The 27338-nt window shown below is 42.5% G+C and overlaps 2 protein-coding genes across 3 annotated transcripts in view; one reads left to right on the forward strand and one right to left on the reverse strand.

Moving 5' to 3' along the window:
• The first annotated feature begins 568 nt into the window (after positions 1-568).
• On the forward strand, positions 569-11113 carry LOC109865163 (cartilage-associated protein). The gene is made up of 7 exons (XM_020453270.2): positions 569-1116; positions 8082-8231; positions 8512-8689; positions 9366-9494; positions 9635-9780; positions 10609-10689; positions 10935-11113. The coding sequence occupies exons 1-7, from the start codon at positions 577-579 to the stop codon at positions 11067-11069; spliced, it is 1359 nt and encodes a 452-aa protein (XP_020308859.2). The 5' UTR covers positions 569-576; the 3' UTR covers positions 11070-11113.
• adam11 (ADAM metallopeptidase domain 11) overlaps positions 11114-27338 on the reverse strand; it is a 52174-nt gene continuing 35949 nt past the window's right edge. The window contains exons 18-26 of one of the 2 annotated variants that reach the window (XM_020454342.2): positions 25173-25223; positions 24965-25028; positions 24316-24421; positions 23961-24080; positions 21994-22153; positions 21483-21597; positions 16406-16496; positions 15725-15742; positions 11114-14851 (exon numbers count right to left, since the gene is read on the reverse strand). In XM_020454342.2, the coding sequence (XP_020309931.1) occupies positions 14836-14851; positions 15725-15742; positions 16406-16496; positions 21483-21597; positions 21994-22153; positions 23961-24080; positions 24316-24421; positions 24965-25028; positions 25173-25223 (741 nt within the window). In that variant the 3' untranslated portion in view covers positions 11114-14835. Of the gene's footprint in view, positions 14852-15076; positions 15743-16405; positions 16497-21482; positions 21598-21993; positions 22154-23960; positions 24081-24315; positions 24422-24964; positions 25029-25172; positions 25224-27338 lie in introns of those variants that run through there. The other variant, XM_031799825.1, reaches the window with a different exon arrangement.

The raw sequence follows: 27338 nt of genomic DNA on the forward strand, positions 1-27338 counted from the left end.
TTAACCAATTCTGAAATTATATATAGTTTTTCAGGTCAGGAGTGTTCATATAGACTTTTCCTATAGGGTATAGGGTTATGCTACCATTTTTTATTTAACCTTTATTTAATTAGGCAACTAACAATTGCAGTGATTCATTGAGGGGGAATAGCCAGGTCCTGAACCAGCTATTCTACAGTCAAGGTAAGTGCACTACCTCCGAAAGCCATTCAGACCTCTTGGTAGAAGCAATGGTATGCTTAAAGATAGATTGAGTTTAATTACTAAACAGATAGGTATACATCCTATTTAATCCATCTACTGTCACGCAACAAGCTGATCTCATGCTAAATTATCTCCAGTGGCCCAGTAGCCTGAAGAGACCCTCTTTCACATTCATCTAATGGAATTGTAAACTAGGCTACATGTATTTTTACGCACGTGGAACGCGTTTTAAATGAACAACTAAACGTGTTCCGATATGACTGCTGGAGGTTATGACAGCTAGAAATCCGAGACCACGGGCTACAACTGTCCAACTCGTGAATTCCCCAAGACCCCTAAACGGTTTGCCGGCCCACCTCTCCCTGAAAGTAAATGGAAAAACACAGTCCCGTTTTATTGGCCAGAGACAAATGCGCAACTTGGATGAATGCATTTATCATGGTCGCCAATCTCCAACGCGTAAAAGGAATTATTTTCTCAATCTCTTTGTGTTTTATTGCCACTGTAGTGGTCGCGCAGTATGACAACTACAACTTTAGACATTTCCCACAAGAGGAGCTCATGCCAATCGAGTCTGCGTATGCACAAGGCTTGGACAATTATGCCTCAGAAAATTGGACGGACTGTATCAAATTCATTGAATTAAGTTTACGCCTGCATCGACTTCTGAAAGACAGCGTGACATACTGCATACGAAACTGTAATGCCAGTCATGTACAGCTACAGGAGCCTGTCATGGCAAGCAGCACCGGGGATATGCAGATCTTCTGGCGCATTTTGATGCGAGCATCATGCCTGAAAAAGTGCAGGATGCACTTCCCTGCGCTCTCGCTCCCTTACCCTAGAAAAGAGGTCATGGATGATTTCGATAATAGATCGCCCTACCGTTACATGTACTTTGCTTATGTCCAGGTAAGTCACATTTTGGACTCAGAAATACATATTTATGCTATTTTCACAACCAGAATTATGAGCGCAGTAGCAGGCGGTGGCGCAAAATGCCTGAGTTTTGATGAATAAACAAATTGATGGCGTGTTGAGGCTTAACCCCTCATTGGCCAATCATAATGTGCCCCATGGGTAAATATGTGTTTGCCTCAAGTTGTGTATATGGTATTTTATGCATTGCACTGTCATCAACTCCTACTAGTCCATTATAACCTAATTTGTTAAATAGTTTACAGAAACAAGAATGGGAAATGTCCACTCACCATTACTACTTCCAAATATAGAGTATATCGCTATAACAGTATATCGCTGTATACATCAATGATGTCGCTCATGCTGCTGGTGATTCTCTGATCCACCTCTACGCAGACGACACCATTCTGTATACTTCTGGCCCTTCTTTGGACACTGTGTGTTAACAAACCTCCAGTCGAGCTTCAATGCCATACAACACTCCTTCCGTGGTCTCCAACTGCTCTTAAATGCAAGTAAAACTAAATGCAGGCTCTTCAACCGATCGCTGCCCACACCCGCCCACCCGTCTAGCATCACTACTCTAGACGGTTCTGACTTAGAGTATGTGGACAACTACAAATACCTAGGTGCCTGGTTAGACTGTAAACTCTCTTTCCAGACTCATATTTTTTATTTCACCTTTATTTAACCAGGTAGGCCAGTTGAGGACAAGTTCTCATTTACAACTGCGACCAGTCCAAAATAAAGCAAAGCAGTGCGACAAAAACAACAGAGTTATACATGGGATAAACAAACGCACATTAAGCATCTCCAATTCAAAATTAAATCTACAATCCTCTTCCTATTTCGCAACAAAGCATCCTTCACTCATGCTGCCAAACATACCCTCGTAAAACTGACTATCCTACCGATCCTTGACTTTGGCGATGTCATTTACAAAATAGCCTCCAACACTCTACTCAGCAAATTGGATGCAGTCTATCACAGTGCCATCCGTTTTGTCACCAAAGCCCCATATACTACCCACCACTGCGACCGGTATGCTCTCGTTGGCTGGACCCCACTACATATTCGTAGCCAAAGCCACTGGCTCCAGGTCATCTATAAGTCTTTGCTAGGTAAAGCCCCACCTTATCTCAGCCTACTGGTCACCATAGCACCACAAACGTAGCACGCGCTCCAGCAGGTATATTTCACTGGTCATCCCCAAAGCCAACTCCTCGTTTGGCTGCCTTTCCTTCCTGTTCTCTGCTGCCAATGATTGGAACGAATTTCAAAAATCACTGAAGCTGGAGTCTTATCTCTACTTGCACATTCATCTTCTGCACATATATCACTCCAGTGTTTAATTGCAATTATTTCGCCACTAAGGCCTATTTATTGCCTTACCTCCCTAATCTTACTACGTTTGCACACACTGTATATAGATTTTTCTATTGTGTTATTGACTGTACGTTTGTTTATCCCATGTGTAACTCAGAGTTGTTTGTGTCGCATTGCTTTGCTTTATCTTGGCCAGGTCGCAGTTGTAAATGAGAACTTCTTCTCAACTGGCCTACCTGGTAACATAAAGGTGAAATAAAAAATAACCTACTATCGGTGTTGATAAGGTCAGTAGTGACTTTGCCACATGAAAAGGTAAACAAACAAACAGGCAAATATAGGCTACAAGTGGATTCATCACCCCAGAAAGCCAGCTGAATTCCCGCGATTTGACAGTTAGGTCCAATAGAGGAAAGTGGAAGATCATTTTTTTTGACAAAATCAATGCCATAACCAATTGCATTACTGCTAAGACCAGTTTTTGGTCGGTCTTAAATATCCTCTCTTGGCTGACTGAAATTGACATAATGGCGCACGTTTATAAGGACACACCAAAAATAATTCCACCCCTTCCACCTCAGCGCAAGCGAGCTAATGCTAGGAAGGTAAAATTACAAACCTGGCGAAAGGGCTGGAAAATGCCAATGCACCAGTTTTTACATGACGAAAGTCAAACGAACGTGCGTTTCACACTTGCACCTGCTTACCGCAAGCATAAAATAGAACCGGTTGTGTTAACCACGATTAATCTGCAGGAAAATTGCAGTGCATTCGGAAAGTATTCAGACCCCTTCCCTTTATTCACATTCTGTACATTACAGCCTTATTATAACATTGATTAAATTAACATCTACACAAAATACCCCATAATGACAAAGCGAAAACAGGTTTTTAGAAATGTTTGCAAATGTATAAAAACATTTAAATAATACCTTATTTACATAAGTATTCAGATCCTTTGCTATGAGCCTCGAAATTGAGCTTTCCATTGATCATCATTGAGAAGTTTCGAAAACTTGATTGCATTCCACCTGTGGTAAATTCAATTGATTGGACATGATTTGGAAAGGCGCACACCTGTCTATATAAGGTCCCACAATTGATAGTGCATGTCAGAGCAAATAACCAAGCAATGAGGTCGAAGGAATTGTCCTTAGCTCTGAGACAGGATTGTGTCAAGGCACAGATCTGGAGAAGCGTACCAAAACATTTCTGCAGCATTGAAGGTCCCCAAGAACACAGTGGCCTCCGTCATTTTTAAATGGAAGAAGTTTGGAACCACCAAGACTCTTCCTAGAGCTCGCTGCCCAACCAACCTGAGCAATCGGGAGAGAAAGGTGACCAAGAACCCGATGGTCAGTCTGACTGAGCTCCAGAGTTCCTCTGTGGAGATGGGAGAACAACCATCTGTGCAGCACTCCACCAATCAGGCCTTTATGGTAGACTGGCCAGACGGAAGCTACTGATCAGTAAAAGGCACATGAAAGCCCGCTTGGAGTTTGCCAAAAGGCACCCAAAGGACTTTCAGACCATGAGAAACAAGATTCTCTGGTCTGATGAAACCAAGATTGAACTCTTTGGCCTGAATGCCAAGCATCACATCTGGAGGAAACCAGGCACCGCTCATCACCTGGCCAATACCATCACTACGGTGAAGCATGGTGGTGACAGCATCATGCTGTGGGGATGTTTTTCAGCGGCAGGGACTGAAAGACTAGTCAGGATCGAGGGGAAGATGAATGGAGCAAAGTACAGCGAAATCATTGATGAAAACCTACTCCAGAGCCCCCAGGGCCTCAGACTGGGGTGAAGGTTCCTTCCAACACAATGACCCTAAGCACACAGACAAGTCAACACAGGAGTGGCTTCGGGACAAGTCTTTGAATGTCCTTGAGTGGCCCAGCCAGAACCTGGACTTGAACCCGATCAAACTTCTCTGGAGATATCTGAAAATAGTTGTGCAGCGACACTCCAACCTGATAGAGTTTTAGAAGATCTGCAGAGAAGAATGGAAGAAACTTCTCAAACACAGATGTGCCAAGGTTGTAATATTATCTAATCCGTTTGCCCTCAAAGTTGTGATATTTCAGAAATAAACCATCCTTGCTGCCATATCAATAGTCTCAAGCAGTGGTCGCCAACAAGTCCTTCGAGGCATTCCTAGTCAATCACCAAACATTTCTGTAGAAAGGCCAACGACAAAAGCATAAAGGCTTGCTGCTCCTTTTTTTGTGTTGTGTAGTTGCTGGGAGGTGCACTCGATTCAGAAGCCCTGCGCAGGCAATGCGTTTCCATTTGGTATTTTCAGACAAACTCCACCTACCCCCACTGAATGAGTAGCCAAGTGTATCAATAGCCCTGTGTTTTTTGAATTATTATTATTAGCAACTTGTCATGTCTATTTTATATTGAGGTATTTCACTTTCTCTGGACATAGGAACAACATGACTTTGTGCCTGAGTCGGATGCAGTGCGACTCGAGTTTCCCCCTCTCTGGTCAGTCTCACCTGAGAGGAAAGAGAGTGCAGGGGCCGTGAGAGGCGGACCCTCTGATGCCCTCTCCCTGCCTCCTCTGAGACTAATGACGTGTTCAAAACAACTGGTAACTTGGAAATCTCCGACTTCAGTGCGTTCAAGACAACTGGGAACTCAGAGGGAAAAAAAAAACAGATCCGACTGGGAAAAATCGTTTTGAACAGTCATCCAACTCTGAAACTTTACTGCACAAACCTCATTCCTACAGAACTGTTTTTGTTCTTAAAGACCCAGGCTCAAGTGTACCTAGATTGATGGATGTTTTACAAACATTTGGAACATATTCAGGGTATGTGCTTAACGTACACAAGATCCAAGCCCTAGTATATAAATCTACCCCACAGGAAGAGCTGAAGAGTAGGTATAACTTCCACTGGACCTCTTCATCCATTAAATCTCTCGGAGTATATCTACCAAAAGATACACACAAACTTTATTGCATGAATTACGATCACATTAACAAGAAAATACACTGCTCAAAAAAATAAAGGGAACACTAAAATAACACATCCTAGATCTGAATGAATGAAATATTCTTATTAAATACTTTTTTCTTTACATAGTTGAATGTGCTGACAACAAAATCACTCAAATGATCAATGGAAATCAAATTTATCAACCCATGGAGGTCTGGATTTGGAGTCACACTCAAAATTAAAGTGGAAAACCACACTACAGGCTGATCCAACTTTGATGTAATGTCCTTAAAACAAGTCAAAATTAGGCTCAGTAGTGTGTGTGGCCTCCACGTGCCTGTATGACCTCCCTACAACGCCTGGGCATGCTCCTGATGAGGTGGCGGATGGTCTCCTGAGGGATCTCCTCCCAGACCTGGACTAAAGCATCCGCCAACTCCTGGACAGTCCGTTGGTGGATCGAGCGAGACATGATGTCCCAGATGTGCTCAATTGGATTCAGGTCTGGGGAACGGTCAGTCCGTAGCATCAATGCCTTCCTCTTGCAGGAACTGCTGACACACTCCAGCCACATGAGGTCTAGCATTGTCTTGCATTAGGAGGAACCTAGGGCCAACCGCACCAGCATATGGTCTCACAAGGGGTCTGAGGATCTCATCTCGGTACCTAATGGCAGTCAGGCTACCTCTGGCGAGCACACGGAAGGCTGTGCGGCCCCCCAAAGAAATGCCACCCCACACCATGACTGACTCGCCACCAAACCGGTCATGCTGGAGGATGTTACAGGCAGCAGAACGCCCATAGAAATCCCACCTAAACAGTTTAGGGAACGGGATAAATGGATATCAAGGTTAATCTGGAACAGTAAGAGACCAAGAATTAGATATGCAACATTACAATTACCAAAAAACTGTGGGGGTATGGCCTTACTAAACCTAAAATATTATTTTTGTGTCAGCCCAATTGAGACCTCTGGTGTGTTGGTGCAATTCAGAATATGAATCCAAATGGAAAGACATTGAGACTACTTTGACAGAGATACCCATACAGTCAGTTTTGGGAAATAAGGACATGATAAAATAAATATACAATAGACAAAAATCAGTGGATTCATTTCTCTCTGAAGACATGGTTTAGGGTAGTTAAGCAAAATAATTTAGACAGAGAGATCAAACTGCTGAGTTGGCCCGCATACGACCCCAGCAACACAGGAAAGCAGATTTAAACAATGGACGCAGAAAGGCATCACATCATTCAGTACAATTATAAGGAATGGGGACCTAGATAACTTCCAGGACCTAAGTAAAAAACATGGCATGGATTTTTACAGATACCTACAAGTTCGACAGTATTTCTTAAGGGAGATAAAAATGATTGACCCTCGAGCACCTCAACAATTAATCCAAGTATTCACTAACACATACAACTTGGGGGGGTAACAAAAAACCTATTTCAAATCTCTACTTGGGTATTCAATCCTCTAAGAAACATTCTACAAACTATATTAAAAAGAAATGGGAGGAGGAACTTAATATTGAAATAACTGATGAAACATGGTTGAATATATTAGAGACTCAACAAAGCTCCACCAACTCAGGGTCATGGAGAGAATTCTGATACGTTTCTTCATAACACCTAAACTGAAATTAAAACAGTCTGGCTCCCTACACCTTGATGGAGAGAATGCTGTCTATTGAGGGTGGATCACTCTCATATCTTTTGGACTTGCCCCGCAATCAACACTTACTGGGGAGAAATAAGATCTAACATTGGAAAAATAATGGGATGTGACATAGAACAAACATTCATTTCTTTGTACATGGGTGAAATACCTGGTAACTTACACAATAGAGAAAAGTACCTCTTGAAGGTCCTACTGGCAGCCAGTAAAAAGGCTAACACTAGGAAATGGCTACAAAAAGACCCTCCCACTGTGACACAATGGATAGACATTGTAGAAGAAATACACCACATGGAGCATGACCTTTGCTTTAAGAACTCAAGAAGTGAGAGGTCAAGAATACTGGGGAAAATGGGTTTCGTACTTGGAAAAAGGTCTAATTCAAAGATGTCAATGTAACTAATATGATGAAGGTATAATGTGCACTGTAACTGACAGATCTTTTGTTGTTCTTTTACTTTATTTGTACTTTGTGTTCCTCAAAAACAAACTATTACATTTTTTTTTAAATAACTGTTTTTATTAGGTTAATGTCCATTTTTGAAGTCGTGTTTAAAAAAAAGAGCGGTAGATCTCAGCATGCTTTTTGACTTGCGAAAGTGATCTTGACTCAGAAAAGGCTGGTGACCACTGGTCTCAAGCAAAAGTACTAGACAGCTCAAAGTAGCCCAAAGTCCTGCCACACACCACATCAGTTCCAATTATGGAAAAGACACAAAGAGAGGAAACCGCTTTGAACAATTGAGATTCCCCTGTCGACATACAGTATCTGTCCCACTGCAGTTAGAATACTTATCAAATTGTATTTTCCTCCCTTTCTTGAAGTAATCATTGATCTGACATGACTGGATTGATGCTAGCAAGCGTTCTAATCTACAGCATTGCTATCACCAATTGTCTTAATGTTAGATCAGTGATAACTTGGATGAAGGAAGGACGCATTTTCGGAGTATTCCAACAGGGCCTTCACCACTTGGCCTGTGTTATGTTTCTCCCAGACGGATGACCTCCAGAAGGCGTTGGCGTCAGCCCACACCTATCTACAGAGAAACCCAGAGGACCCGGTCATGACACGGCACATGAACCAATACAAAAGAGAGTTTGACTTGGAGGGCGCGCTCATTGACCATGAGGAACACCCCTATGAGGTGAGCATAAAGGAGTGGTGGGAAAAGGTACTACAAAATCCACTACAATCTGACCCCAACCTAATATCAATCCACAATACCCCGTCACTACAGGTTCACTAATATTCACAATACCCCGTCACTACAGGTTCACTAATATTCACATTACTCTGTCACTCGGGGTGGGGGGTTGGGATCAATTCCATGTAATTGCAAATTTCAGTGTTCTTCCAGAATTAACTCAAATGAAATTAAACTGACCCCCAACCCCTGACATCCACACGACCTTGTCACCCCCAAGGTTAGCTTCCTGAAAGCGGTCACCTTGTTCAACTCTGAGGACTTCAGCAGCAGTATCAGTCACATGGAGCAGGCCCTCAGCCAGTACCTCCAGCAGTACAGCCTGTGTCAGGCCATGTGCCACGGGGCCTGCGACGCCGACCTCCCCCAAACTAAAGACCTGTACCCCACACTGGCAGGTAGGCTACTGCTGCCTCACTAAGACCCAAAAACACTGACGGCAGACCCGGGTAAAACCAGGGTTCCTTAGAAGAATGTGCAATATACATGTTTGATAAAAAAATTTAAAAAATGAAATAGTGAGAAGCTGAGTGTTTTCCAAAACAAAGTCTGGGCAAAACAAAGTTGCAATCTTAGAATCTGGAAATGGAAGAAAAGCTCTTTTTAAAAAAGGGGGCAATTGGTACATCGATTTTTGGACTTTTAAATTAATGATATATGCCTATTGATTCTTGAAGAATATAACTTCAAAATTCCTCTTGTCGTACCCCACCAGAATCCAACATATTAGCCTGTAACGCTCCATTGTTTGTATACAATGTAATTGAAAACAAAACACTGTATAGCTTCAAAACATGGTTAGACGTATCATTTTGATATCATGGATGGTCAGTCCTTGCATCCATAGCTCGGTCTATAAATGTGAGAGTGGTTTTTAAGTTAAGGTGCCAGAGATGGTGGTCTCTCAGGGAGGTCAAGGTCAAAGGTTGCTTATATTTGGCAGTCAGGGGTGGCTACACAGACCCAGATTATATAAACCCATGAGTAGCCTCAATTCTGGTTGAATTAGTTATGTACCATGACTTTGAATGACTATTAGGACTCAACTCATTTTTTTGCCACCTTCTTTCACAGATGCCTATGTTGACGCACTGAGATGCGAGGTGAAGTGTGAGGAAAACCTGATGCCAAATGTTGGTGGCTACTTTGTGGAGAAATTCATCGCCACTATGTATCACTACCTGCAATTTGCTTATTATAAGTGTAAGTACCAACCATAGTCATATAATGTAGATATTATCCACCATCTTACTTTGATTAACAATAATGTCAAGCCTATGTATCAGGACTAAACAAAAGAGTCCAAATAAAAAGGACAAGTTATTCTTCTCCTCTCAATACAGTAAATGATGCCCGCAGTGCGGCCCCCTGTGCGTCCAGCTACGTGCTCTTTGACCCCGAGGACAAGGTCATGAGGCAGAATATGTTATACTACCAGTCTTACAGAGAGCAGTGGGGCCTGGATGACCACAGCTTCACACCCAGAGTGGTGAGAGAATGGCTCTATTCCTCTTTTCAACTTTCCTCACATCCTCTCACCTCTTTCTTTAAACCCATTGGAAAAAGAAGTCGGAAGGGAGCGACAAAGGACCTACTATGGCTGAAAAAGAGGCGAGGAGATAGATTGCGAGGAATCACTGTAAAGGCCAATTGAAATAGACAGCCAATGCATCCTTCCTGTTAGCCTTCATTGGAGGTATATATGTGGATAAATGAAAGCAAGGTTCTCTTCTATTAAACTGCTTTCACTAATCCAGCCTTCTCAACTATGGGATTTTGCACTTGTTTTCTTACAACCTGTAGTGCTCCTCCTAGGCTTCCCCAAAACCAAAGGTGGGAGTAAATGAGTGCACACTTCGGGGAGAAATGGAATTGGACTAGTAACTTCAGAGACAGGAAGGAAATACATAGGCAGCTAGGGATTGATTTGGAATTAGGCCTTCCGCTGCTCAGTCTCCGACCTAGCACGGCCCTGTAATAGGAATCCTAGACTTGGACAATCCCTTGCTCTGTTCAAAATCACCATGGTGATCTAGGAATGCAAATGCTCAGCGCAGGCCTCCACTCTGTACATAAGCGCAGAAACACCGTTTGCCTCGACTCAGGCATTATGGGAAAAATATCAAATCACAAGGATGTGAAATAATTCAGTCTGCAGATACTTCCATTTTGTGTTTTGTTATACTTAACTTTTTTTTTAGGGCAGTGATTCATTGAAAAATGCAAGGAATTGAGTCTGACAAGGTTTATGAAAAGGTAAAACTCGACTTGCAGTTCGTGTCCAAAGTGAAAGAATAATTTGGCTCCGTTTCAACAGGAAGCATTGAGGTACTACAACCATACCACCTTGCTGAAACAGATGCTGGCATTTGCAGAGAACTACTTGCAGTCTGATGAGGTAGGATAATGCAGTTTAAGGTAATTAAAGGGGAACTTCAATGAGAAGTCGTCATTTCATATGGTGCCTGTAACGCTATAACATAAGATGATCCGTTCTTTAAATGTCTGGCACGGAGTCGTTAGGGTTGTAGGCACAACATGGCGTTTTGAATTTCCCTTTAAAAAGGTTGTCGATAACCCTTACGATTGATGACACAGACCTTGACTCACAGTATCAGTTGTGTGTGGACCTTGTTTTTACAGGACTTTTTGGGTCCAGAAGAAGCTGCCATGGAGGACTCCTCTGATGTTGAGTTTGAAGGGCTTGGAGACTATCAGGAATCAATCCTGGCTAGATGGTCACAACCCAAAGCTAAAGGGGACGTTGGTGATTCCTAAGGGTTTGTTCTTGACTAATGATGAATAAAAACAGAAAGACAATGCGTTTTCACACTTCCAATTTTTATTTCTCTTCACTCTCTTCCCCCAATTTCTCATCGTTAAAATGTTATCACCTGTTCCTATTAGGTCTTAAAAAAAACATATGAAGTCAATAATCGATATCTGTTCCAGAATTGTAATTCAAATATACAGTTGCAGGGAGGTCAAAATAAATAAATAAAAGCTCCAGAATTTGCACACATCACACATTGAAAAAAGGATAAGTCGAACTCAAGTCCTAAACAGTAAACCAAAAGTAAATAACCTCAAAGCGATGCTATTCTATATAAATGCAATACGTATCCTGGAATCACTAGGCCGGGAAGCAATGCACAGTTAATTATACACAAAATGTACACATTTTCACTGTTGGGTTCCAAGTCTGCTATTTAAAGATATTGCAGGTTATCTAAGTACACTGGTATTTGATAGGTCAGTCCAATACAAATGGTTTTATGAATACCTCTGCATATATTGTACAAATACACATGGATTATGTTTGTATGTACAGCCAATGCTATTCCACTCATACAAAGGCTGTTAAGTGCTCCACTCAGGAGGGTTGGTAAGTCTGCCAAGACTGTGTGGGGGTCAAATGAAAAACTAGAAATTAGACTAAAGAGATCAAACATTTGGATGACAGAGGGCCATTTGGCTATTATCTCTTGATTAAGGTCTACCACATCGCCTGTATTAAATCTGTCTCCACATTTCTGGTCAACCCGAAACTACCTTTTTGTCAACTCCAAAGCAGTCTTTTGGTCAATTCCTAAACGGTCTATTAAATTCAAGAATTTCCGATAACACAGTGCTCAGTGTATTAATGGTCCCAAAACAACAAACTAATCATCATATTTGATCACTTACAAAATATAGTTTCGACAAAGCTCCACTAAATCTTCATAGCTAGTCTATCAAACAGCATTAACGGACAGTAGCCTGAGAAAAAGGGTCATTGTGTGTCAGTGTAAAGATAGAAAATAAATGAGGAGTGATTTTTATTTCCGTTCTATATCCCTATCCTGTTTACACATTACATGCTTTTAGGGATGTACGGTTACCAAGCAACACTAGTGTGAACAAGTGCCCTGAATAGGAACAGGGCAAAATATGTGAACTGGTAAGCCTATTTGTTGACGTCCGTCGTCATTATATCACAATTTCCCAATTACCCATTGGCTCGACCACATACTGTATCATTTTAACTGTAAAGCCAGACTTAACCTGGAAGGCTTTGTGTGACTAGTAGGAATCTTACATAGGGGATAACTTTAATATCAACCGGCATTCTCTTATTTCTACAAAAAAAAAGGGCATATTGAGTATCCTGTTGAACTGAGAAAAGGTTCACTGGCCTCCAAGGCAGATCTTAAAGAGGCCGTGTCGGGATGAACAAGGCACACGAAAGGCCAGCAGCAAATGAGGCCAGAACCAGACATGTCAACAGTTACTCTTTCAGGCAAGGAGGATCGATATTAAAAGATGTCGTCTGTTCCTAACCCGCTAGGTGTTTTCATCGACAGTGGCATTGTAAATGGTCCCCGGTTCAACTTTTAAAAAGGCTATTTTGTCATCTTACCCATGGAATGTAAAATACCTACATTAAAACAAACGACACGATAGCCTATTAAACAACCGCGAATTTGAACAGCCAGCCTACATTAAACATATAAAATAACAAAAAGGCAAGAGGAAGATCCCGAGAACAGGGTCAGGCTTAAATTTTCATTCAGCGAACTCCCCGAATTCAGTCACTGGCAACTATACAATAACATACGACAAGAGACGCCTCCACAAAAACACCAACAGGCCACGGTATTAAAAAAATGTTAAAAGGTCATACACATTGTTTTATACACCGGAAGTATTTACATTCAAGTCTAAAAGCGAACAATTGTTTGCGATATCCTATGAGTCGAACAACAAGAGTAAATGGACTGTGATGGTAAGCTTCCTGAAATGTCCATTCCTGACTAACATTTTTGAATACACATAGAGATACAGATTAAATAAGAGTTCAAGTATACTTGATGCTACTTTAGGCTGGCAGTGTAACTTTAAACATGACCAGAACCTGTAATGGAGAGGTAGGTCTGTGTTTGGTGACACGCAGAATACACTCGGAACCTAAAACAATAGTCATTAGTTACTGAGAGGGAGGAGCGAGACAGCGGCACACGCAAGCTACCACTGTTTTTCTTACTCAAGCTCATCTGTCTTTGAAAGTAGTCAACGGATTCTAGGTGAAGGCAAATTTCACTAAAATTGGGTGTACTGTCCCTTTAATCAAAGGGCCGCTTGATTTGACTTTGTAAGTATTTAATTGAATGACAGTCTGTCAATGTAAATACAAATACCATTGTAATGAAGCGCAAATATATAAACTTCTTGCTTATACGGAATCTCCCATTGATGCAAGATACTGAAAAAGAGGAACGATTGGAGTCCACAAACATGTGCTTTCATTTGAGCAGCTACGACTATGTCCCAGCTGTCGAAAACATCTGAGCGCCTAGAATATACATGATGTACTAAAAGCACCCATATTCAGCATACATGTATGTATTCACACTCAATCTCTATATGGATTACATATTATACAAGTACAATACACATTTGACGTCTGGATGTGTATGTGCAATAGACTATTTCATCTAGCTAGCCGTCTCCGTGCAAAACGTACACTTGATATCGAGACAGAGATTGCGACAAGCATTCGCCCACTCGCAAGGTTGAGCTACACATTCATACGTTTATGCATATTATGTTAGATTGGATAACTGATTAACGCTAGATTACTGTTTGATACTGAAGAGCAACAATCTAGAAGAATATAAATGATGGTTATGTTGGTATGTTAATAGAAATGCCTAGCTAAGCAGAGTACGCAATTAACCCAATCATGCCGTCATGTCTAATGGAAAAAAGAGCTACGATAACTGTCTTTGGAGACGAGACGTATTGTATGACCTACACAGCGGACAAAACTGTTTTGTTTTCAGTTCAGGTTGTTTTCATTTCTGTTCGGGTTGGAATGACATAATTTCAACCAGTTTTGCCCGCTGGGTCCCATATGTTGTTATTATTATTATTTGACCATACATCCTACATGGTTGTCGTAGGCTGTATGGTATTTGTCAGCTTGTTGAACGACCCCACGAGTAAATTGCAACTAGAGATAGAAGCTTACGAGCAGCCCTACATAGGATATCAGATTCATCCTTCCACCCTCATCGCAGTAAATATTTTTTTAAAGAGCCACAGTCCAGTAGAAAAGTCTAAATGGCAGGAAAGACTAAGTCAAAATTGATATAACTTCAGTACAAGCACTTGTATGGAGAGTATACATGTCCTGGACAGCTTGGTCTAACATCCTCATAGAAAAAAAAAGCCATGGGGACAAACATACATTTCGGATATGACACACACAACATGGTGATAAAACACAAGTGTATCTATTTCTATGTGACACAATGTGGGGCCCTTGTCGGTCAAGGTTTCGGGGAATGTATTTCAGGTTAAACCTTTACCGAAGGCAAAAAGGTGAGACGTCTGTGGCTGGAAGATTGACAGGAAATACAGAAAATGGAAAAGGAAAGGAACCGTGACAGGGAGAATTGTGAGAGTTGTAGTTGAAGAGAACGGAAGACACCTTTGGATTTCTCTCCTCAAAGTGGATAGGACACAGGGCAAGGAAGACAGGACAGCAAATGGACAGATGCTTTCATCCCCCTCCAGATCTAGAAAGAGAAAAAGAGGAGGGGAAGAGAAAGCGAGGGAGAAGGAAAGGAAAAGAGTTTGAGAAGTTAAAAGCAACGGAATACACCACAGTGTAAGAAGGCCTATACGCTGTGTCAAAGAGAGGGCCCACTGCCCATAGGGCTACTACCAGGCGATCCATCGGCTTAATGCTTGTAATTATTTGTGTGATGTACTATTGACAACCGACACTCTCACTTCAAAAATACTTGTTCAGCTTTTATTTGCCTCATCTGATTGGGTATCCAGAACAGCCAATCGAAGTCAACCATACAGAGCCAGTGTGGGCTGACACGACAGTGTGATATGTGGCTGTGGGACGCAAAACGCAAACCGCCTATACAGATAGTGGCTAAACACTATAGACCGGTTTGCCAGACCCAGATTAAGCCTAGTACTCGATTTAAAAAATCTCCATTGAAAGTGCATTTTAGTCCAGGACTAGGCCTTAACCTGTATCTGGTAAAACTGTCCATATGAATGGTAGTGAAGTCCATTGGGAGGAGCACAGTGAGATAGTGGTATTATATAGTATACATATGTAAGAAACTAGGGTGTGAAATGGGATTTAACAGGCGTGGATAGGGTACTAGGACATGGAAAGTACATTTTTATATTGAATTGTAATACAAAAATGAAGCAAACTTTACAAACTAGCACCCAGGATTTGGGTACTAGGATAAGAGACTAGAGATAGTGGGACTAGCCTAATTGAAATGGGTTAGGATAGAGATAGCAGGATAGGTGCCTATGTGGACGAGGGACTATAGGATTCGGGACTAGGGTGAACGAAACATGGGAGGTCATTTGGGATGAGTTCCCATCAGACCATAGCCTGTTGGGCGGGGTCATACCTTCCTCTTCGGATGTTCCTGTATCCATGGCAACACAGAGAGAGAGAGAGAGAGAGAGAGAACATTTACCTTTTGGCTATAGGTCATATTGTAGTGATATGAACACATGCAGTCCCTGCTTTGCTAGAAACTTAGCGCAAGAACAGACAGGCAAAGAATCAGGATTCTAATGACAACAGTACAGGACTGCCATAACCTACCATTTGAGAAAATCACTTGCATAGCATAGTATGCTAGCATAGCTTACAAGCATGTCAACCTTATAGCATACAATTGCATAAGCATAGCACACACATTCATTGAGAAAGCAATATGAAAGCATCCAATTCAGCCATATGGAGCAGGATTGGCCACTACAGACAGGAAAATGTAGGTCAGAGGTCAAGGTAAATTAGCATTCACTGGGCATTGCATGTGTTGTAAGGTAAAGTAAGCATCCAGTGTCCACCTACAGTATGTGCAGGAATTGAGTAACGAGTGAAGCATACAGTATGCATTGAGACCTTTTGACATGCATTCATTTCGTACGATGTAGGCATAAATGCAGGCACCTACACGGTAGCATGCATGAGCATTTTGGGTTAAAATAAGCATTTGATGGGCGCTTGCGGGAACGCGTGTCCGCTGTTAGAAGCACACAGGAATGTAAACACTCAGAGGCATTCCAGATAGAACTCTTACTTAAATCCCCATCCGGTCCCCCCTAGGACTATAGCTGCCAACAGAATTGCCCCTGCGATGGAGCCTATGATGATATTGGTGCCACTGGGACCTGCGTAGAGGGAGGGGGGGAGAGGGTGGGTTAAAAGAGGGGGAGGACCAACAACAACAAAAAGAAGACCACCCAGCAGACTTCAGAGAACCAGAAGAAAGGCCATACACCTTCTGAACAGTTGGAGAGAAGATGTTGTTGTTAGAGAGCCGGGAGAAAGAGATGGAGAAGAGGACAACGTGTTCAACCCTTTTCTGTCTTATGTGCATGTCTCAGGACCAAACTACAAGGAAATAACTGATGCTGTTTCGAGGTGGGGAATTTCTCTCGGCAAAACACACAAACTGAACGGTGCTGCGTTTTTTTAATCCATTATAAACACAGGAGTATTTAGTAGTTTCACAGTGGCTTCAAAGTATTCACACCTCTTGACTTTTTCAACATTTTGTTCTGTTACAGCCTGAATTAAAAATGTATTCAATTTAGTTTTTTTGTCACTGGCCAACAAACAATAATAACCCGTAATTTGGAAGTGGAATTATGTTTTTCAAAATATTTACAAATTAATAAAAAAATTACGAAAAGCTGAAATATCATTCAACCCCTTTGTTATGGCAAGCCTAAATATGTTCAGGAGGAAAAATGTGTTAAACAAGTCACATAATAGGTTGCATGGACTCACTCTGTGTGCGCAATAATAGTGTTTAACATGATTTTTAATGACTACTTCCTCTCTGTATCCCACACATACAATTATCTGTAAGGTCCCTCAGTCGAGCAGTGAATTTCAAACACAGATTCAACCACAAAGACCAGAGATGTTTTCCCATGCCTCACAAATGGCATCTATTGGTAAAAAGGGTTAAAAAATTAAAAATCAGACATTGAATATCCCTTTGAGCATATTGAAGTTATTAATTACACTTTGGATGGTGTATCAATACACCCAGTCATTTCCAAGGTACAGCCGTGCTTCCTAACTAAGTTGCTGGAGAGGAAGGAAACCGGTCAGGGATTTCACAATGTGTCCAATGGTGACTTTAAAACAGTTAAGAGTTTAATGGCTTTGATAGGAAAAAACTGAGGCAATTCATCTGATCACTCTTCATAACATTCTGGAGTATATGCAAATTGCCATCATACAAACTGAGGCAGCAGACTTTGTGAAAATGTATATTTGTGTCATTCTCAAAACTTTTGGCCACGACTGTAGTTACTCCACATTACTATTCTAAATGACATAGTGAAAAGAAGGAAGCCTGTACAAATTACAAATATTCCAACATGCCTTCTGTTTGCAACAAGGCACTAAAGTAATACTGCCAAAAATGTGGCAAAGCAATTACATTTTTGTCCTGAATACAAAGTATTATGTTTGGGGCAAATCCAATACAACACATTACTGAGTACCACTCTCCATATGATCAAGTAAAGTGGTTGCTGCATCATGTTATGGGTATGCTTGTAATTGTTAAGGACTGGGGAGTTTTTCAGGATAAAAAACAAACTGAATAGAGTTAAGCAGAGGCAAAAATCATAGAGGAAAACCTGGTTCAGTCTGCTTTACACCAGACACTGGGAAATGCATTCATCTTTCGCAGGACCATAACCTAAACATGAGGCCAAATCTACACTGGAGTTATTTACCTAGAAGACAGTGAATGTTCCTGAGTGGCCGAGTTACAGTTTTGACTTAAATCTACTTGAAAATCTATGACCAGATCTACAAATGGTTGTCTAACAATGATCAACAACCAATTTGACAGCGCATGAAGAATTTTGAAAATAATAAATGGGCAAATGTTGCACAATCCATGTTGTAAGCTCTCAAAAAGAGACTTGCCCAGAAAGACTCACAGTTGTAATCGCTACCAAAAGGTGCTCCTACAAAGTATTGACTCAGGGGTGTGAATACTTAATGTATGTTAATTTGATATTTCTGAATTTAATTTTCAATACATTTGCTAACATTTCTAACATATTTTAACTTTGTCGTTATAAGGTACTGTAGATGAGAAGATGATGATAGATGAGAAGGCAAAATAATGTAATTCATTTCGAATTCAGGCTGTAATGTAAAACATGAAATAGGTCAAGGGGTATGACTTTCTGAAGACACTGTATATCAATATTTGTGTATCGATTCTGACTATCAGTTAAAGTCAGTTTGCAAGTCGGATGATTTTTGGTTTATTTTCCTTGTGCTGAAGGATATGAGCTAAGTGGCCAGCTGGATAGCAGGTTTTGTAAGCATCCTGTCCATTTCAGGACTTTTAAATCAATATTTATGTCCCAATCATATACAGACAGGCGGGTGGACCTTACATACGAGCACCGGGTTGAGACTACATGAATGCACCCGTCATCAGCTCAAGCAATCAAATAGAAATAAAATCTCATTGAGACAGTGGTAAGTGTGGCATGTAAACACCTATTACTTCATTTCTGCATAAATCATCTCCACCCAGCAAAAGAGGGCTTTTAAAATGTTAGTTTCAGATTGGAAGGGATTTCTGCATTTTATTCCATTCTTCGTGGTTCATTAAATTTGATTTTCCTTTTAGCAATTTTGAATAAAAATGTTGTCACAAATATCTATTCTGTGTCCAATGTATAGGTACTGGAGTCCAACTATACATTCATCTACTCTCTCTCAAATATACACTGCTCAAAAAAAATAAAGGGAACACTTAAACAACACAATGTAACTCCAAGTCAATCACACTTCTGTGAAATCAAACTGTCCACTTAGGAAGCAACACTGATTGACAATACATTTCACATACTGTTGTGCAAATGGAATAGACAACAGGTGGAAATTATAGGCAATTAGCAAGACACCCCAATAAAGGAGTGGTTCTGCAGGTGGGGACCACAGACCACTTCTCAGTTCCTATGCTTCCTGGCTGATGTTTTGGTCACTTTTGAATGCTGTCGGTGCTTTCACTCTAGTGGTAGCATGAGGCGGAGTCTACAACCCACACAAGTGGCTCAGGTAGTGCAGCTCATCCAGGATGGCACATCAATGCGAGATGTGGCAAGAAGGTTTGCTGTGTGTGTCAGCGTAGTGTCCAGAGCATGGAGGCGCTACCAGGTGACAGGCCAGTACATCAGGAGACGTGGAGGAGGCCGTAGGAGGGCAACAACCCAGCAGCAGGACCGCTACCTCCGCCTTTGTGCAAGGAGGAGCACTGCCAGAGCCCTGCAAAATGACCTCCAGCAGGCCACAAATGTGCATGTGTCTGCTCAAACGGTCAGAAACCGACTCCATGAGGGTGGTATGAGGGCCCGACGTCCACAGGTGGGGGTCGTGCTTACAGCCCAACACCGTGCAGGACGTTTGGCATTTGCCAGAGAACACCAAGATTGGCAAATTCGCCACTGGCGCCCTGTGCTCTTCACAGATGAAAGCAGGTTCACACTGAGCACATGTGACAGACGTGTCTGGAGAAGCTGTGGAGAACGTTCTGCTGCCTGCAACATCCTCCAGCATGACAGGTTTGGCGGTGGGTCAGTCATGGTGTGGGGTGGCATTTCTTTGGGGGGCCGCACAGCCCTCCATGTTCTCGTCAGAGGTAGCCTGACTGCCATTAGGTACCGAGATGAGATCCTCAGACCCCTTGTGAGACCATATGCTGGTTCGGTTGGCCCTGGGTTCCTCCTAATGCAAGACAATGCTAGACCTCATGTCACTGGAGTGTGTCAGCAGTTCCTGCAAGAGGAAGGCATTGATGCTACGGACTGGCCCGCCCGTTCCCCAAACCTGAATCCAATTGAGCACATCTGGGACATCATGTCTCGCTCCATCCACCAACACCACGTTGCACCACAGACTGTCCAGGAGTTGGCGGATGCTTTAGTCCAGATCTGGGAGGAGATCCCTCAGGAGACCATCCGCCACTTCATCAGGAACATGCCCAGGCGTTGTAGGGAGGTCATACAGGCACGTGGAGGCCACACACACTACTGAGCCTCATTTTGACTTGTTTTAAGGACATTACAGCCTGTAGTGTGGTTTTCCACTTTAATTTTGAGTGTGACTCCAAATCCAGACCTTCATGGGTTGATAAATTTGATTTCCATTGATCATTTTTGTGTGATTTTGATGTCAGCACATTCAACTATGTAAAGAAAAAATGATTTAATATTTCATTCATTCAGATCTAGGATGTGTTATTTTAGTGTTCCCTTTATTTTTTTTGAGCAGTGTATATATTTTAACAACAACAATTTAAATTGCACTCACATATAACCGTCATGTTGTCAGTGACTTATTTTCTATCTAAATTATACATCAAAATGCTTGATCAAATGGGTATGTATGGAAGACGTCAAAGTTTGTCAAAGGGGATGGGCCCATAGTAAAATGTTCAGCTCTGATTTTACTGCCTTGTCTATCAAACTGTCTGCTTCTTGTTTCATTTGTTGAAAGTGGAATTGAAAAGGTCATTTGCAATTCCAGTCGAGCTAATTAAAATCCACTCTCAATGTCATTTAATTTCTTTATTTAATTGCTCCTCCTTTTCAAATGTTGAGCTAACATTTTTCAATTGCATCAGTCAGAGAAGGAAACAATGTCTTGATCCCAAAACCTCACTGGGGCTTCTAGAATTGTCCAATAAACAAAACATGCTCATTCCAAATGTGTATCTACTGTCCTTCCCACTGTACTGCACCAATTTCATTTGTGTGTTTCATAAAGGGACTTCTGCATGATTTCTCAATGCCAAAGTCCTTTTCTTGAGGTTGCCAGTGCTCGTGCTCATTTTCCAGCACTTCTCAAGGTAGTTCTCCATGTTATCCAAATTGAAAACGTTCATTGAGGCCTGCACTAGAATAATAGAACAGTCACTATTCATTTGCATTGGTAAACTGTTATTGCTAAACATCATTCTTAAACACCCCTCTGTGTTCTTCAGTAATCATAAAGAAAGAAATGATAATCCCCACCTCATGGACATTGAGACATTCTCAGGGATGTTTTGAGACATAGTACACTAATGTAGGGAGATAGTATACTAATGTAGGGAGTGGCAAGGTACGAACCCTTATATTTCTCAGGGCCCTCTGGAGGGGTGGGGTCAGGGATTGGGTCATAGACGCTGCAGTCTTTCCCAGTGTAGTCCGTGTCACAAATACATCTCACCTCATTACTGCAGGTCTGGGGAGACAGAGGGGGTGGGGGGGGGGGGGTCGATAGCAATTAACAACACAATCTAGCAGCATTTCAAAACCACAAGAACATGACTTCATCAACAATCAATGAATTCATTGTGTGAATTAACATGAATAGCATTATCAGAACAGTTAAGGAGTTACATATCATGAACAACAACCAATATTAGTAGTATCGATCGAGATACAAATCCTACACTCAACCCAAACAACTCTGAATTCAGGTTTGTGTGTTTTAGTAGGGCACACCATAGCATAATGTTTAAAGTACAGACAGTCCCTCTATTTTATTTTGCTTGGTGACTGATGAATACGACCCAGATCAACACATTGTTAATCCAAACCTCCCCAAGTGATGCGACAACATGTCGGGCCAACTCACCCCATGGTGGGAGCAGATGCTGGATCCGGGGCAGGTGCTGAGGTTGAAGGTGGGCACGGGGAGGCAGCGGCGGTCCAGGCACATCATGTTGGGACCGCAGGGCGTCCCGTCCTCCACATAGCCCAGGTCTGAGCCATCCTCCAGCACCGCGTGGCCGCCACTGAACCAACACAGGACCAGGTGGTTAGAATGGGCCACTAACTGAACAACGCTCATCATATTGGTATGTCCAGTGCTCGACTTGGGATGAAAGAAGTTGACTTGGGATGAAAGAAGTTGACTTGGGATGAAAGAGGTGGAGGAGCTGTCTTTCTCCACGTCGGTCCATCAGACTATGCCCACCGAAATTCGCAAATTACATTTTGCTATAGAGATCTCTGATTATTCACTGTTACAGGTTCATACACCTTTTCCATGAGTTCTCCATGACTTTCAACCAAATTTGTATTACCGTTATTATAGCCTACATGTAAAAGTAAGCTTCTTTTTTTTTACACTGGCAGGCTGCGTGTCTGATCCCACGTAGGCCTTCCATCTCCTGCTGTTGTGCCATTGATCAAGGCACTTAAACACCCTGTTGAGCAGCTGATGTTTAGGTTACAATGTGGTTAGACAAGATCTTGAACAAAAGCCCTTAAGCTATCCTGGAGGATGGTTGCTACCCTTCATATAAAATACCGCAACATTACAACCAAATACTTTGGTCTTTATAAAAAAGGATTCCCTAATTGCAATGAATCCGGTATCAAACGGAAAAGGTAGGCTACTTCAAAGTAAGATAGGCTATCTAACTAGATGTGTTTATATATAAGGCTCAAATATTCATGTTTCAGGGGAGATCTGTGCACAGCAAGTTATTTGTCAATTGGGCTATTGGAATATTTGTAATGTTGCCGCAATTACATCGCTGCCTACTGTTTAACTGAGGGGAATTCTATAGAGCCGGTGGAAAGGCGACAACCACATTAATGCTTAGTTAGAGATAATTAACTCGCGAGATAATCTGTTGTCTGTAGTCTGTCATTATTTTATACCTGCTGCTGAAAGGTCGCGCTCTCGCTCTTCCGGCAACGGCCCACTCGCACTGGCACACGCAGACAGCCACTGAAGTCATTCCAATGATGACTGATACGTAAAAGTGTGCATTCATGAATTACATTAACAAAAAATAGGAAACTAATTTCCATTACCTTACAAACCCTAATTTGACAATTTGGAAGAGTGCGTCATGTTGCATTTAGGTTGGCACAATCTCGAACGGTCTACTGTCACGCACAGATTGACAGACTAGCCGCAAACCAGTTATCAGGAAATTAATGCCCGCTCACTATCGCTATTCAATGCAGATCCCGCTTTGATCTACATTTTTTTGCCTCAGTGTGTGAATCTAGTCCGACGATAGGCTACTTTGTTTTATAGAGAAACTGGTGCGTAACTCACCAGAAATGAGAGGTGCTGATACTGCGCTCTTGACAGCTACGGCCCAAATAAAAGCACTGGCATCATATTATACTTTAAGAATATTTATGTATCACATATTTATACTTCAAAAATATTAAAACTAGGGCATTTTGAAATATAAAAGTAACTTTGCAAGCAATCAGTGTACGAGAACATCATGTGAATTAACACAACTGCAAGAAATCCTTACTGTTGCAGGAGTGTAAAAATGTTTAAGCACACATATGCACACACACGGTAAGGTTACTCGAACAACAGTCCATCAAACCTATTTGATCACTGTGGCAGATAGCGAGGTGTCTGTTTAACTCACATCCTTTCCTTCCTTACAGGATCAGTTGACCTCGCTCTTTCTCTCCTTTATCACTCTTCCTCTTCTCCCCTTCTCACTTTCACCTCAACCTCATTCCTCTGTCACTTACACTTGTTTTTGCTCTCCTCCTTTCACACTCTCTCACTTTTTCTCTCTCTCTCCCTCTCTCTCTCTCTCTCTCTTTCGGGCTCACCGGCAGTCCAGGTATCTGTTCTGGTGGTAGATGGTTAGGCTAGTGAGGTCCCCCTGCAGATCTCCAAACCTCGGCTTAGCAGACATGTTAGTACACAGCAGGAACCCACAGAGCACATCCCTGAGAGGGGGAGGACACAAAGATACAGAGGGAGGGAGAGAAAGAGAGCGGAAGAAGAAGAGAAAGCGAGATAGAGGGGCAGGGAGTAGAGAGTGAGTGAGAGGAGAGGAGAGGAAGCGAGAGAGAGAGAAGTTTCTGCCCAGGACAATGTGTCAAACATGGCGTGTGCTTTGAGAGTGAGGTACACGGTGTACATAAGAAAGTGTGAGGTTTAAAGAGGTCTGTGGTCACTCACTGTTTGTTGCACTGCACCCAGCCCTGGCCACTGGCGTCACGGCCACAGTTGCCCTTCTCTGTGCCCTCGGAGTTCAGCTTTTCATAGCAGAAACGGTCGGCTGAGTCTGAAACACACGCAAAAGCACACACACACATTTTGCAGCACCATGTTATTTCACTTCGCTATACTTTATTGCAGTACTTAACTGATGGCAATGTCATGGCATCATCATCATAAATGTGTGGTGTGAATTATAACATGACAACTGCGAGTATTTCAGGACCTATAATATAAATGAGTGTGGACATATAAATTGCACTGCCATGCAATTCCTGACAAATCCAGCAGAGGGCAGTAACATTAAAAGTAGAAAAGCAGCCCAAGTTGAGATTTCTGTATGGAGGTGAATATTTAATTTTATTGTATTTAAAAATATATGTATAATATTCAACCTTTATTTAACTAGGCAAGTCAGTTAAGAACAAATTATTATTTTACAATGACGGCCGACACCGGCCAAACCCGGACAATGCTGGGCCAATTGTGCGCCGCCCAATGGGACTCCCAAACACGGCCGTTTGTGATACAGCCTGGATGGTCATTTCCATTGTTAGAGCGGTCAGACCAGTATATCGTCAGTATATAGATAATCTTTGTTATTACTCACTGTGGCCCCAGAGACCTCTGCACTGTCCATCTCTGGTCTTACAGCGACCTCCGAAACAACGACCCTGGGAGAGAGAGAAGAAGAGAGAAATCGAGAGAGAGTATTATATGTATTAGAGGTACAGTATTATTTGTATATCTACAAAAAAAAAAGAGACAGATCCAGACAAAAATGTGGTCATAAAAGCCTTTATGTTGGATTCAGTTACCTGGCCAGCTTCACACATGTAACCATCCAGTTTGTGGACATTATGAGGACACTGCAGAAGAGGAACAACAGAGTGTATAAATTAGCCTCGTTGACCCAGCAAGGAGCAGCCTACCACCAAGATGGCCCCCGACAGAGATGGTCGCCCTGCTTCGAGTCCTTAGGAAACTATGCCGTATTTTTTTGTTTTTTTAGGTATTATTTCTTACATTGTTACCCAAGGAAATCTTAAGCTTTACTACATACAGCCGGGAATAACTATTGAATATAAGAGCGACGGCAACTTGCCAACATTACGACCAGGAATACGACTTTCCCGAAGCAGATCCTCTATTTGGACCACCACCCAGGACAATGGATCTAAATCACAGAAGCCGACCCAAAACAACAGCGCTGCAGAAGGGGCAAACGGAGCGGCGTATACTACTCGCCAATGTCCAGTCGCTTAACAACAAGATAGACGAAATTTGAGCAAGGGTTACCTTCCAGAGAATCATCAGAGACTAACATTCTCTGTTTCAAGGAAACGTGGCTCTCTCGGGAGATGTTGTCGGAATCGGTTCAGCCAGTGGCCTTCTCCATGCATCGAGCCGACAGAGATAAACACCTCTCTGGGAAGAGGAAGGGCGCGCGTGTATGCTATATGATTAACGACTCATGGTGTTATCATAACAACATACAGGAACTCAAGTCCGTCTGCTCACCCGACCTAGAATTCCTGCCATATTACCTCCCAAGAGGTAATACATTCCCCCTCAAGCAGACACCAAGAGAGCCATCCGGTAACTTCATTGGACTCTATGTAAACTGGAAACCATATATCCTGAGGCTGCATTTATTGTAGCTGGGGATTTTAACAAAGCAAATTTAAGAACAAGGCTGACTAAATTATATCAGCATATTGATTGCAGTACTCGCGGGGGTAATACACTCGATCACTGCTACTTTAACTTCCGCGATGCATACAGAGCCCTCCCCTGCCCTCGGGCAAATCCGACCACGACGCCATCATACCGGCCACCCTAGACCCACTTCAGTTTACATACCGCTCCAACAGGTCCACAGACGATGCAATCGGCATCACACTGCACACTGTCCTATCCCATCTGGACAAGAGGAATACCTTTGTAAGAATGCTGTTCATTGACTACAGCTCAGCATTCAACACCATAGTACTCTCCAAGCTCATCATCAAGCTGGAGGCACTGGGTCTCAACCACACCCTGTGCAATTGGGTCCTGGACTTTGACTGGCTGCCCCCAGGTGGTTAAGGTAGGCATCTCCACTTCGCTGACCCTCAACACTGGGGCCCCACAAGGGTGCGTGCTCAGCCCCCTCCTGTAGTCCCTGTTCAGCCACAACTGCGTGGCCATGCACGTCTCCAACTCAATCATCAAGTTGGCAGATGACAACAGTAGTGGGCTTGATTGCCAACAACAATGAGACCGCCTACAGGGAGGAGGTGAGGGCACTCGGAGTGTGGTGTCAGGAAAACAACCTCTCACTCAATGTCAACAAAACAAAGGACATGATCGTGGACTTCAGGAAACAGCAGAGGGAGCACCCTCCTATCCACATCGAAGGGACAGCAGTGGAGAAGGTGGAAAGTTTGAAGTTCATCGGCCTACACATCACAGACAAACTGAAATGGTCCACCCACATAGACAGTGTGGTCCACCCACATAGACATAACAGCGCCTCTTCAACCTCAGGAGGCTGAAGAAATGTGGCTCAGGAGGCTGAAACCCTGACAAACTCCTACAAATCGGGCTGTATCACAGCCTGATACGGCAACTGCACCGCAAGGCTCTCCAGAGGGTGGTGCGGTCTGCACCAATGCATCACCGGGGGGAACCTACCTGCCATCCAGGACACCTAAAGCACCCGATGTCACAGGAAGGCCAAAAAGATCATCAAGGACAACAACCACCTGAGCCACTGCCTGTTCACACCGATACCATCCAGAAGGCGAGGTCAGTACAGGTGCATCAAAGCCTGAACCGAGAGACTGAAAAACAGCTTCTATCTCAAGGCCATCTGACTGTTAAACAGCAATCACTAACTCAGAGAGGCTGCTGCCTACATTGACACCCAATCACTGGCCACTTTAATAAATGGATCACTAGTCACTTTAAACAATACCACTAAATAATGCCACTTTAATAAT

This window comes from Oncorhynchus kisutch, linkage group LG20, assembly GCF_002021735.2.
Source record: "Oncorhynchus kisutch isolate 150728-3 linkage group LG20, Okis_V2, whole genome shotgun sequence".
NCBI classification, from domain to species: Eukaryota; Metazoa; Chordata; class Actinopteri; order Salmoniformes; family Salmonidae; genus Oncorhynchus; species Oncorhynchus kisutch.